Source organism: Lycorma delicatula, chromosome 3, assembly GCF_047948215.1.
Source record: "Lycorma delicatula isolate Av1 chromosome 3, ASM4794821v1, whole genome shotgun sequence".
Lineage (NCBI taxonomy): Eukaryota > Metazoa > Arthropoda > Insecta > Hemiptera > Fulgoridae > Lycorma > Lycorma delicatula.
In genome coordinates this window covers 165,912,623-165,927,658 of record NC_134457.1, presented here as the reverse complement: position 1 = coordinate 165,927,658, position 15,036 = coordinate 165,912,623, and the positions used below count along the sequence as shown (strand labels likewise).

The 15,036-nt window shown below is 29.2% G+C and overlaps 1 protein-coding gene across 2 annotated transcripts in view; it reads right to left on the bottom strand.

Annotated features, from left to right (window-relative positions):
- Window positions 1-704: 704 nt before the first annotated feature.
- Window positions 705-15,036, bottom strand: part of Rchy1 (Ring finger and CHY zinc finger domain containing 1) — a 38,584-nt gene continuing 24,252 nt past the window's right edge. Inside the window, exons 5-7 of one of the 2 annotated variants that reach the window (XM_075360940.1) lie at window positions 12,762-12,854; window positions 10,471-10,616; window positions 705-927 (exon numbers count right to left, since the gene is read on the bottom strand). In XM_075360940.1, the coding sequence (XP_075217055.1) occupies window positions 10,542-10,616; window positions 12,762-12,854 (168 nt within the window). In that variant the 3' untranslated portion in view covers window positions 705-927; window positions 10,471-10,541. Of the gene's footprint in view, window positions 928-2,248; window positions 2,866-10,470; window positions 10,617-12,761; window positions 12,855-15,036 lie in introns of those variants that run through there. The other variant, XM_075360939.1, reaches the window with a different exon arrangement.

Below are 15,036 nucleotides of genomic sequence, written 5' to 3'. Positions count from 1 at the left end.
GTCCCCCTGAGGGTTGATCACCTCCTTTACCACCCTTCTCCCTTCATTTGCCACCCCTCTTCCTTAAAAGAGTACCACAGGATTTGTCTGCCATCACTTCAGCTCTAACCATGGTGCCATGTTGGCACCATCTAGTAGCAGAGTAATCACTTTTTTATTGGGATTCAATGGGATGGTAACTCTGCTGATAGAACTATATTTCCTGTCTAAAGAATGCACTAAATGTCAAATTATTGACTAAAGTGCCAGTCAGAAAATTTAGACTTCCAGCTCCTAAAATCTAGATTAATTTCAGAAGATAAACAGGAATTTAAATAAATATTTGTTTAAGTGAAATTAAACATATAAAATCAACAACAAAAATACTTTTTTTGAGTTATGTCACTCGTTAAAGTGTGACTTTCATTTTCTCAATGTTAAAATATTAATACCAATATATTTTTCGCAATATATTAATTTTGCCAAAGCACAATAGAATATCTGTCTTAGTGAGTTAAAGTTAGCAAAAGATTCAATTGTTTTACTTTTATTTGAACAGAAACTTCATCCTTCATTCTTTATAAAAACAATTTTTTTTAAATATATATTCATCAGTCAAAAAAACACTCAGCATAAATTAACTGGTACATGTATGTGATATTTATTAATCTTTCCTTATATTTTATCTATTAAAGAAAGGAAACAAAATAAATAAGCCAGGTAAATTTATGCAAACCAAAGTTTCTCAACAAAAAAATACCAGTTATCTTAATATTTTAATCAAACACTGTCATGAAAATACAATGTTAAACAATAAGCAAAATATAAAAGCAATGATGTATTATAACTGTCTTCCACTTAATTATCCTGCCAATGATTTCCTCTCTTCTTGAGTAATTATGAAATAAATTAAATAATGAAAATATTCCCAATCTCTTTACTTGCTTACTACATTAAAAACAAAAAAAAAATTAAAAAATATTATTGTCAATATATTATTACTTAACCATAATATATTAGTATTTATGCAACAACAAATGTATCATGTAATGTTCACTTTGAAAACAACCATATTTTCTGTATTTTTTGTTTGTTTTTTTTTCAGTGACTTACTGAACTAAATAATTTATAAATTGGTTTATGTTCCAACATTAGTCTTGATGTTCTGATCTCTGGGATAATTACTGCCAACATTAAATAACTTTCTGTATGTATTTTTATAATATTTTTTTTTTCATTGAGTTATTAATATAAAAGTGAAATATCTTATACTGTCATTTACTGTGTATGTTATATTCATTTACTTGAGTTATATCATTAATCCCAAAATCAAATATCTTATACTGTTATCTATTTTGTACGTTACGTTCATTTACGATCTGTCATAAGTTCCTTGTTAGTTATTCATATGTTTGCATAACTGAACATGTAAGTTTTGCATGACTGTAGTCATACAAAGTAAAATATAATAAACAACAAGACATTGTGATTTCAGTAAAAATAAGTGAAAGCCATTATATATATTTGATAATGTTGAAGAAAATTGTGATTGTTTTGTTGTTGGTGAAGCAAGGTTAAAGACTGGAAAAAATTAGGCAATGCCTATTAGCCAATATTGTTCAAGCATCCACTAAGATTTCTTTACATTACAACTGCACAGCAAAGAAACCTAATTTGAGGGTTTTTGATAATTCACTTGGCTGTAGTTAATTCATCAAGAGAAACTAACGATTCCTTATTAGTAGTGCAATAACAAGAAAACATTATCTCTGAATTGTAAAATTATTGCAAATCAATTATTTACCAACGACAGTTAATGAGATAGAAAAACCATCAATGATGGTCACACATTAACATTAGAAAATTACTAAAGTTTGTTATCTATCTGGAGATTTATTCTAATCAAATTTTTAAATATTAATGGTAGAAGAACCTCAAGTTATTGAACAAATACAATCGACCAGTAACCTCGTGTGTGATCTTATTCAATCACAAGTTACGCCAGCTTAATCAAATTTTTTTGCTAATGTAACATTTTACATACCATTTACATCAGTTAAGACAGAGTACTGTAATAATATAGCAACTGATAAAAAAAAAATAAAAAACATATTACAATTTTTTGAGGTTTACAGCTGCATTTATTATGGTAAATCAGCTATTTCTTATAAAAAAAATCTTTTTATGTTTCAATATCAACCATATACACATAAATACATTTTTATTACTAAATTAAACTTTTTTTTAACTTTTAAACAAACAGAAAAGTGAAGTCTAATTTTATAAGTAAAACCTCTTTTATTTGTTTTTTTGTTTTACAATCTATAAATGAATAAAGATTTATTATCATACATATCAATGAAAAATAGTAATTCATGAATACTAATTTCAACATTAAAACAATTCATAACAATTTTTAACAATAATCACTTAATACCGATAAATCTAAACTTTAAATACTTAGTTCTACTAAGTAAAATTAAACAAATAACAATAAAAATAGACAATAAGGCAAATAGCAAATCTCAATTGTTTGCCATATTAATGTAAGTGAGAGTTCACAAAAAAACTTTGTTGAACCTTTATTTGGCTCATCGTATTTTTTTAACTAATAGCTAGAAATTCCAAAAATGTTCTACATAAAATTAAAATTTAATAATAATAATTTGTAAAGGTCTTATCATTACTTTTGATATACCAATAATTATACTTAAACATTATATTACATTATGCAGAATATGCTAAGTTACTAACAAAAAAAATTTATTTATAATTGTGATAAACATATATAGTGAATTACACTGATGTTATATCTTTCAGATTTTGACATCAATCATGACAATAATTATTAATGATAAAAATCAAACCAATAAAAACCAGTATCACCTGTGAACAGAAATCATAATACATAAAATTGACACCATGAAAGATCACATCATGCAGTTTTTTCTTAAAAGAATATCTAACGAAGCATTACTAGAAAACTGTATGGTCAGAAAAAAATGAATTACTGAGAATTAGTTTAATTACTGCATCATATTTTATGGAGTAAATTGAACTAATTTAAGCAGTAACAATATTCTAAACCACCATTACAATAATTAAAATATATTTTTATTGTTTAAATACTACAAAACAATTCTGTATATATTCTGTAAACAATTCTGAATTCTGTATATCTTACAGAAATTTTATTAGAATAAAAAATACAGAATTGTAAGATATAAGAGAATATTTAGTTATGGAAAATTTTGAATCTTACACTTTTTACAGCTAAAGAAAAAAGTTATCACATAAAACTAGAATAAAATTAAAGCTATATGTCATACATTGTTGTATAATTAAAAAAAAAAAATCTAGAGCAAGAGAATACATACATGACAGAACGGTTATTGTATAATCTACTTGAGGGTATACTTCACTAGTTTATGCACTGTACATAAATTGCACCAAGCAGGTGGATATATCAGTGATATCTCTAAAATAAGGATGGCAAGGAAATTTCTCTCCTTAAGGTTGGCGAACCTGTGTAGTTCATGACCACACTAGTAATGTACACACTGCGTAGTTGTCTGTAAGTTGTAATGTTGTAGTATCTTTGATTACATGTCAGTTATTATGTTATGAATGAATAGGAAAATTGATGTTGGCGTCGACTATGAAATAAATGGAGTCATACATTTTTTAAACCAGCAAAACGTTAAGCCGACTGAAATTCATAAGCAGTTGGTTGCTGTGTACAGTGATAATGTAATGAATGAAAGAAACATCCAAAAATGGTGAAAAAGGTTTAGAAATAACAGAATTAATATGCACGATGAAGAACGTTCGGGGAGGCCCTCCCTTGATAATCACCAAGGACTTGTTGAAACACAATGATGAAATCATAAAAACACAATGATGAAATCATAAAAACACAATGATGAAATTATTGCTCATGATTTCTGACCTGGCCCTTCTCTTTCCTGATGTTTCAAAAGCTGTTATTGATCGCACTGTTCATGACCACTTAGGGTCCAGAAAGCTTAAGCCATTTGAGTACATTGGGTGCCATACATCTAAACAGAACATCACAAAAAAATCTGAATGGGATCTGCTTTGGAATTTTTGATGTGCTACAGAGAAAAAGGTGATGATTTCCTTAATTCAAGGCGATTAAACGTGGAATTCATATTACACGCCAGAGACAACAGCAGTCAAGTGAATGACATCATCACCAACCAGACCAACAAAAGTCAAGCCATAATCATTTGGACACAAACTGATGGCTATAGTCTTTTGGGATCAATTTGGCACACTGCTGATTGATTTCATGCCACATGGAACTAATATAAATGCTGAAGCCTACTGCGAAACTCTATGTAAGTTACAGTGCACCATACAAAATCAGTGATGTAGACAACTGACCGACAGCATCGTCCTGCTGCACGATAATGCATGTCCACATGTTGTGAGCCAGACATATGATTTCATATGAGAACATTTGCATGATACAGAGAACATTTGGATGGGAAATTTACCATCACCCACAATGTAGTACGGACTTAGCTCCTTCTGATTACCATTTGTTTGGGAAATTGAAAGAATTTTTGAGTGATAAGCAGTTCGTGGGTGATGAACTTAAAAATGCTGTTAATCAAGGGCTAAATGGACTGGCGGCAGAAGAATACAAAGGTATATTGAAACTGGTGTATATTACTACGATAAATATTTTAATTCATGTAATGATTACACAGAGAGGTAGTATAAGGTATGTAGTTTAACCCTTTCCAGTTCTTTTATAGTAAATCACCAACTAGCCTAGAGTCATTTTTTTTTCACTGATATCCCAGCCAGGAACTGTAAAAAGAAACTTGGGCAAATCACCATCAATTACATCGTTTTTTTCCCCATAACAAGTATCACCGAATGACCCATTTCCCGAAGGTAAGTCAATATGATTATCAGAATTATCGGTATTACTCATAGAAATATCTTCAATATTGTTACAAACCGGCATATCACTGACCTCAAATTCACTATCACTTTGATCCCAAAGGCGAATCAAAAGTATTCATTAACTGTTGGATCATAGTAACTATTATCACTAGACAGACTTTCCGAGTCGTCACTAGAAAACTCATTCATAATATTTTCCAATTTGAAATCACAATTTTGATTAAAACGAGAACTTCCAACCACCTTTCGTACCTTAACGTGTTTATTTACCATTCAGACAAGATGGCAGAACACAGCCTACTAGATAGGTTATCATATGAGCATTCGTTTACTGATAACAGATTCAGATTAAACAGCTGAAGTTAAACTAAATAGAATATGATGTCGAGTGAGAACTGTCTAAATATCGAGCGATGTTCGGTTCAAGATTTACTGATATCTAAACATCGTGTCAAGCATTGCACGACATTGGATTATCACGTGAATTACATGTAGAGTGGTTTACACAACTGAACCTGACAAGAATTTCAGAATATCAAGTATATTACGACAAAGGACTGCAAAGGGTTAAGAGAAATATAGAATATTTATAAAGTTTTCAGAATAATTTTTTAAAAAAATGTCTTTACTTTAGAGATACCTTCTTGTATTTTCTCAATCACAATAAATTCTTTTTTCACATAACATAATATACATAAATAAAAAAAATATATATGTACATATTTTATAAAGTTATGTGAATTAGAAAGCATAAAAATAATTTCAGCACAGCGGGAGACATACATTAATAACTACAGAACAGTAAACATATCAAAACACCACTTTTATCAGGCAAATTGTGTTTATTATATACCAATTAATTAAATGAGCATTCAACGAAGTTGTATAACTTGTAGTAAAGAATAAATCTTACAAGCCATGTAGAAACACACATGTTTGTGTTTTATAAAACAAAAGTTTTTTAAATTGTGAAAATTAACAAAGAATAAATATGTTAAAAAAACATAATATTTAAAATAAAAAAACTTGAGTGGAGATATATGCAGACACTGCAAAACAGTCAACATGCTAAAGATAATATTTCATACATTCAATAAAATAGACATTTAAATATTTTTTTATTTATATTTATAAATATTTGGAGAATAATAATTCAGTAGACCTTGCCTAATCTAGATAAAAAAAATTATTTTTAACATAACATTTTCTAACCAGGTTTTAAATTCTTTCAAAACAAACAGAGACACATAAATTAAAACAGTATAACTTACAACAAAAAATATATTTTTAAATTAAGAATGAAAACAATTTTTAAGGCAGTATATTAATCAAATTAATCGTTTGATAAAAGTTTTAATTATTTCAATGATAATCAGCTAACAACAATACCACAATAAGTAAGAAGTGAGTACATAAACTCAAGGTACAAGCTTTTTTTACAACTGACTGCTTCATTCAATCTAAACTACTTTTTTATACATAGGAAGAATTTTTGCTGCACACCTTGGCAAGTCTGCAGACAAAAATTTAGAAGGATTTATTGCAAAGAACAGTAAACTTTGTAAATGCCAATTTTGAAGCCTACTTTCACCCATTCATGAACATATTGATCTGCAGACTTATAGTTTTAAATGCAAATATAAAATATACATACTATTATTTTACATAGATTTAACCCACATTCCAATACTTAGAACAGTATTGCAAATATTTCTACCAAATATGGTTTTGAAAATATAGCAAATTTTTCCACTATAATACTCTTTCCATTAAGTGAATGTTGTTTTAAGTTCTAAGAAGGTAACCTCATACATTAAATGCGATAAAAAATGGTCTTCTTTAGAAATAAGTATTAAGAAGATTTTTTCTACATATTCCAAGATTTTTTTCCTGCTTCAAGATTTTTTCACATGTTTTTTATGGATTTTCAGAATGTTGGAAAAAATAGAAATAAAAAAATGACCTTAGTTTTTTATGCTTTATGGCAAAAATACAAACTGAAAAAGAAACGACAGTCTGTCAATCTTTTTATTAATTTAAATGATTTTAATTGGATGAAAAATTTCTGAGTTACTGTATCATAATGATGGACAACATTATTCTGAAATATTTTGTTCTGGAAGAATATCAATATTTTAAAATATTTAAGTTTCAGCAGTACATATGTAAAAAGAAATAATAATTAATTGGCTGTTTAATTTCCTAAATAATCAATTATCACAAAATCGCTGACTCTTTGGTTTCATCAAAAACACCCACTGAAGGGAAAGAGATTTTTTGATTTTTTAGTGACTACATGCTGTGATATATTTCTGGTTACCAATATCAAGTATTGGCATGGGAAGAACAAATTTATCATATGCTGTTGCCAAAAGATAAATTGCAAAATTAATTTTCTTTAAAAAAATATATATATAATTAATTTTAATCTTAATTATTAATAATAATAACAATTAATAATTAATTTTAATTTTTCGCTAATTTGCCACCACAATCATGTTTTATGTGTATATATATAATATATACACATACAAATTAGTGAAGTTAAGTTACCTAAACTTCTCAAAGAATACTTTTTCATGATATAATCCTTCTAGCATCTCCATAGATTTAAATAAAGGCACTTAAATCTGCCAAATTAGTAAATAAATTATTACATACTAAAAATCCTTTTATACCAATTAGAATAAAATTAAAGAAAATAGAAACAAACCAAGACCATGCCAGCTAGAAATGATATCATGCAAAATGATGATCTTCTGTTCTGTTAATGATATTTTAAAAAATAACACTTGGTTTTTACTTGACAATTCTATTATTTACTACAAATCAGTTAGTGTAGTATTTAAAATTTGAAAAATAACATTTTCATTAAAGATTATAATTCAGAGTATTGTCTGATATATGTATACCAGACAATGATGATTGTATTTGCTTTAATACACATATTTTTTTTTTTTATTTATTGCTGTATTAAAACAGAAACTGATTACATCCAATGATACTAGTTCAGAATTATGTAGTCCAACTTCACCCTTAGCTTGGATATTGTGCATCTTATGTTTTAGTTGTTCTTACATTATACATGAACTAATAATTCTGTCCACCTTTCTATATAAGTAAGTCCACAGGCCCTAAGGTATAATTAATTAATGACTTGCCTACTAGGTGTCTTATTTGTGGATTTTAAATTGTGTGAAAAAGCGTAGATTTGTAAAATGAATTTTTTTGAAATGGAGTTTGCTTGTGTAAGCAGTTATGTTTTGTTATTCATTGCTTTATTTTTTTTTTTTTTTATATTATATTTTTACATTTCAGTTTGGTAATGTTAATTTTGTTTGTATATTCAGCGATTTTAGATTGCACAACAATTTTTTTAAACAAAGTACATTTCACTCGCAAATCATTTTAATATAGTATTCAAAGTGCCAGATGCAATCTGACCCTGCAAGTCAATCCTTGTGCTAACATAATCACCTATATGCCCAGTTCTCTTGTATGTTTTACATCATGTCAACCCTTCAGTTGTACTTCCACTGTTACATTTTCTAAGCCCTTCAGTTGTTATATTATCTTGGTATGTTAGTTGTAATAACTTAGTATGATTGCAATACTGTGTTGTACTGCACATGTAGATAACAAACCCAGTCCAACATGACCAAATTGAAAGAGCTGAAGGTGAATAAAACCATGTCAAATGAAAAGCAAAACAAATTTTAAACAATGAAAGCAGGAAAGATTTTCATTGTGAAGGTTCGGCTGCAATGAAATAAATGGCGATTTACAAAATGAAAAAGACTGAATTAAAATGAGGCCGTCCCTGAACAAACTATTGAAGATAACAAGTACAAACATACAAAAATAAAAGTATAAACCTACAAAAAGAAATGCATTATAAAATACAGCCATGTAGTAGCCTGGTTTGCCAAGCTAGAGATCTAAGGATCCCTGGTTTAAACATCCCAATTCATTATGATGATTAACCTGTAGATTACTTTTATTTACTTAGTAACAACCACCGTGTTTTTTAACTCACGTTGCATGCAATTACCATGATGGCAAAAATTTTAATAAAATAATTTATGACAAAAAAAATTAGTCAATGCAGAATTAAAAACTACGTTAGTTAGGAGTGAAACATCACTACTGTGATAGTGACATATATGCATATTTTGGCATATCACACTAACAATGTAAAAAGATGCTTCACTAACTGTTAAAATCATTGTTTCTACAATGTGTTCAACTTAAAAGAGGCCCCATCACATAGTTTAGTCTATAAATAATAGTTTACTGGCAAAAACATGATTTACAGGTGTTGAAAATTATGTCCATCCACTTCTATACACTTGTCAACATGTTTGGCCATGTTCCTGACTACTCTTGTCAATTGTACCCCATTTGTCTTCAATTCCTGCACTTGTGTGGATTGTTCCTATAAACAATTTCATTTAAATAACCTAACAGAAAGAAGTCTGGACTAGTCAGAACAGGGGATCTTGGTGGCACAATTTTTTAGAAATGATTCTTTCACTGAAAAATCCGATAGCACCTCCACAGTACAGCAAGCTCTATGGCACTATTAACACACCCAATATGGTGAAACCAAGCTTCATCAGTTGATCTACAATAACAATGTTGCCTCTAATGAAATCCTTGAACCATTGACAGTAGTGATGTCTCTTTAACCACAATTAACTCATGGAAAACCTGCAAAGATTTATTATGAGGAAATTTTATAACTGCCACCTTAATGTTCTGTATGACCTGTGTTGTTAAAACTGATCTGTGTCAGGCACATTTCTTGTCACCAAACATGTTTCACAAAATTTTTAACTAATTTCTTAATAACATTTTACACTGGTGCTTCTTTTTCAAATTTCTCCCTGAACTTTTGCCAACACACAAAGTTTCTATCATGAATACATGTTCTTCAACAGCTAACTGTAATTTAACAAACAAGACACATTTACATAACCTTGTTCAAAAGCCAAAGCTTGACTGGCAATATTCAAATAAGCCTAAGTTGTACAAACATCTTCCACATTATTTTACCCATCTCACACCAATATATGCAGTTTAACAGAAATATGCATTTAGTATAAACTACTGATTGATGGGGTCTCTTTTAAGTTGAACACTCAGTCAGTATATGAAAAAAAATATATATTTAAAAAAAATTTGTTATTTTTATTCATTTTATTATTACTGGATGGCAAGGAATGTTTAAAAATTATAAATTTTGCATTTGACTAACATAAGGTGTTTCATGCAATACTTCCAATGTTTTTTGTTTTTTTTATGTTCTACCAAGAACACAAAAGTATTAACATAAAATTTCATACAGTGATGAAGGTTTATGTGTAGAGTAGATAAACTTCAATGTTACATCATGACTGTATCTAAGAAACACCTTTCAAAAAACTTACCGTTTTAGTATTTTGCCTTAAAAAACCAATTCACACAGTCAGAATCTCATTTAACAAAAGAAAACCATAACAAAAGAAAATCACTAAAAAGTTGTTCTACAACTGAACAATATAAATTACGAACCTTGTATGTATATTTTTTAATTGGAACTTTTAAAAATATAACATCAAAAACTATGATTACATTTTAAGCATTCATGTTTGACAAGTATTGTATGACCCACAGTGACTGCATTTCAATGCAACTATATGAAATTTAACCTCCGATACCTGAAAAAACAAAAACGTAAAAATTAGATGACAAAGAATACATCACATTATATTATTAATACTTTACCCCTGAATTTCTTAGACAAAAAATAACAAATAAATTCAGTACAATATGATAAGGACAATAATGACACATATTATTTATATTATGAAAAAAGCCATTAATAGCAGCACTAATAGTCAATCCTTCATGATTTAAAAATTAAGATCACAATTAAGAAACTGAATTCTGCATTAATAGTCTAGCTGAAGTTTTTACCTATAGTATGGACTGAACCGTCCAATGGTCATCACACACATAGTATTTTTCCCGATGTGAGAAATATGCAGGTAATTAGGTAGATTTCCCCCAATTGGCATATTAAACAACTTCTTTCTGGACATGGTGCTTTTCAAGGTTGGCCAGAATTGGTTTGATAAATTCAGGCTTGTGTCTGGAGTGTAGGGCCATTGATGATGTGTGACATGTCTTACATGTCTGCCCAAGATACAAAGCTGCATACAAAAGTAGCTAGAGAACTTGTAAAGATCAATTCAGGTTCTATTCAAGTCAATTGGAAAACCGAAACAGAATGAAATATAGTTGATGTATCTATAGTATGACATTCAGGCTACACTTAGTATAGATCTAGATATGTTGACTGAAATTTCCAAACAGAGATTTCCATATTTCTTAACTGCTTAATCTGTGTCTAGAAATAAAAAAAAAGGTGCTGCTGATAAACAAGAGAGTCTTTGAAAATCAAGAAGGACCTTACAGAATTTATTTCATCAAACTACTTCTATTCCTTTTTGGTTTAAGAATGCCATAAAAATCTGTTACACCTCTCATCCCAAAATTAGGACTTCAACATGTATAGAAAAATAACAGTGGAGGTTTACAAGAAGGCTGGTTAATAGGTTTATAAGGTTTTATGGCACCACTTTATTAATCATTTTAACATGAAACAGCAGACAAAGTTAGCGTGACAATAATTAAGACTGCAATGATTTTCTGTCAAAGTAAATAAATTGTTTGAAAACCCAACTCTTAGAAACCTTCACAAAATTCTCATTGATGAACAAAGATTCATCAATGGCTAAATATTTTCAAAGACAGAAAAAACCAAGTTTACAGAAGGTAATTAATTTTCTAACTTGACACGGTACACTCTGGAATCCTTTGAAAGCTGTAGGTTGTTTTAAGGATCCAAAAAGGACAATAAGGAAACAATTCACAGAGACCAATAAGCAATTAGTCCTTAAATCTGAGATGATCAAAATGCTTAAAATGATTTTTTAAGTGTCCTTTTTAATTTAAACACAAATCTGTTAGGCGAAATGAAGCAAACTAAGGTATAAATCTGAGCTGTAAATATTAGTATCTGTACTCATTCTATATTTTCCCTCACACTAGCTTTAAGTTTACATGATGAATTAATCATTAAAAAATTTTATCACACTAGATAATTTATCAGCTACATCTTTTCATTAATATTAAATCAATTAAATTATATTATTTATTGCTATCTTTTAACATTTTCAACATTAATTTACATATAATCTCAACAATCTCTTGTTAAACTAATGGCAATTCTATACTACAATTACATTAATTTATTTTATTGTATTTTTGGTTTCTAATTATAAATTAAAGCTTTTTGTAATATTTCAGTTAGTTGTAAAAATGTTTTATCTTCCTTGTATGAAGTATTGCGATCGTGAAAAATCTCGCATAACTCAAAAACAATTAGCCATAGGATGTTGAAATTTTGGATTAGGACTGTTGTAACATCTAGTTGGGCACCTCCCTTTTGACTGCAATCAACTGAACCAAATGTGTCCAAAAAATCCAAAAAGATTTGGATTTTCAACAATTTAGAAAAAGAACCAAAACATCACTTAAATGTAAACAAACTCTTGACCTTCATAATATACAAAAAAAAGAAATCTGGTACTTTGGACCAGAAACTTATCCATGAAATATCATAGTAATTGTTTACTGTTTCCTATTAACAACAGTATATGGATAAATAAAATGTGCTAATCCATTAAAAGCAAAACAATCTGGAAATATTTTGAATAAAGGTGAAAATCTAAATTTTTATCTTCAAGATGAAAAACTCTATTCTAATTTTTTAAATAAAAATTTCTTCGTCTACTTACTTGATGGCAATCCCTACATAAAATTGCTACATTATAGTTGTATTCAGAAGGCATTGGTGTTGACTGAATTTCTTCATCTAATTCATCCCACAACTGAAAATAATGCAAAATAAAATATGAAATACAAATAATACAATAAAACCGTAAATATAGCAAATACAATAAAATAATTCCAAATATTATTAACGGATAACTTATGTGGGTTCTTTCATTAAAAATACAGTCTACTGTTAAAATAAAACAAAAAGTGATAGAAATAATAACATTTTTCTCTCATTAATTTTCCTTTATCATGAATTTCTTTACACAATTCCAAGAGTACAGCTTGACAGTACGAAGTGTGTTCAAAAAGTAACGAGAATTTTTGTTTTTTTGAAAGAATTTTATTCATTCGTCTACATTAATGTTATCCCCTTCAAAATAGTCCCCATTAGATATTATATACTTTTGCCAGCGCTTTTTCCAATCCCCGAAATACTTCTGGAACTTGATCTTTGAAATAGTGTTCAGCTCTTCGTTTTTATTCTCATCTATGCTTGTAAAACGACAACTCCTTAAAATTCTCTTTATTTTTGGGAACGGAAAAAGTCACACAGGGCTATGTCTGGTGAATATGGCGGCTGGGTTATCATTACAGTATTGTTTTTGGTTAAAAACTGACTAACAAGCAATGAAGTATGAGCAGGCACATTATCGTAGTGCAAAAGCCAAGAATTATTTCGCCACAAATCCAGGTGTTTTTTTGGATTGCTTCACGCAAACGATGTTGAACTTGTAGGTAATACTCCTTATTGATCATTTGACCTTGTGGCAAGAACTCATGATGCACTATGCCGTTAAAATCGAAGAACACGGTGATCATTCCTTCACATTTGACCTTACTTGTCGAACTTTTTTCAGTCTTGGTGATCCAGAATGCCTCCACTGGGACAATTGAGCCTTAGTTTTGACATCATATCTGTAAACCCATGTTTCATCACCTGTTATGACATGTTTCAGTAGTTTTACATCGTTGTTGACTTCATTTAGCAACTCCTGAACAACTTCCATCCATCATTGTTTTTGTTCGAAATTCAACAATTTTGTAACAAATTTTGCTGTCATATGTTTCATACCCAAAATATCCAAAAAAATTTCATAGCATGAGCCAACTGATATCCCAACATCGTCAGCAACTTCTCTGATTGTGACTTGTCAATCATTCATAGTCATTTCTTTCACTTTTTCCATGTTTTCATCGGTTGTTGATGTGCTGATGCATCCAGGGCGCTCATCATCTTCAACATCTTCATGACCTTCTTGGAAATGCTTATACCACTCATAAACCCTTGCTTTATTCATAGCAGACTCACCAAATGCAGTATTGCATTCTTCATGTTTGATCAAGCATGGGGAATAAAAACTTTTTCAAAACTTTCAATTTGTTTAACTGCATTAAAATCGTTTAAAAGCTTAAGACTTTAGCTTAATTTCTTTTTTTGTATGTCTCTACGATTTTTCTGAACCAAAATATTCCACTTTAAAGAGAAAAGGCCACTTTTGTCTTTAATGCTACATATCTCCCAATCTAAGCAACGTATTGATACAAATAAATGTGGATTATTTTCTTTAATAACGACGACCTGCTTGTTTACTGGCAATACTTGGAGAATCTCCACAGTGATTTCAAAGAACAATTTCAGGACATTTTAAATATGGACATACCAGACTGGGTGCTGGATCCTTTTTCAAATGTCAACATAGCAGGATCCCAGTTAGAAGAACAACTTATAAAACTGATAAACGAAGAAATAAAAATAAAATTCAAGAATGCCTAACAAAAATTTTGGGTGCAAAAGCCAATGCTGCAACTGTGCCCTGGATTGTAGTCGATTATTCAACGATTTCTGATAGCATTCCCATCGTCGTATTTGTTAGAGTGCTGCAGCAACATTGCTAACCAAAAAGAGAAATTGGCTGTTTTTTGGCGGTTTTTTAAGTAAATTCGGGTCTGATATTAACTCATTAAAGCACATAAGATTCATCCTTTACATTAATTTAAGCTTTGTTTTAATTATTGTATTATTATACTGAACATGCTATCACTATTGTTTTTATTTAACTATATAGATACAATTGTAATTTTTTTAAAAGCAATTTTAATAATTCAAATAATAATAATTTAAATATGATTAAATACGCATTTTAACTGCTCTTTTAAAATGTAAGTTTCAACTCAGAAAAAGGATATGTCACGTTTAAAAACAATAATTGCAATTATTATTTTTAACAAATG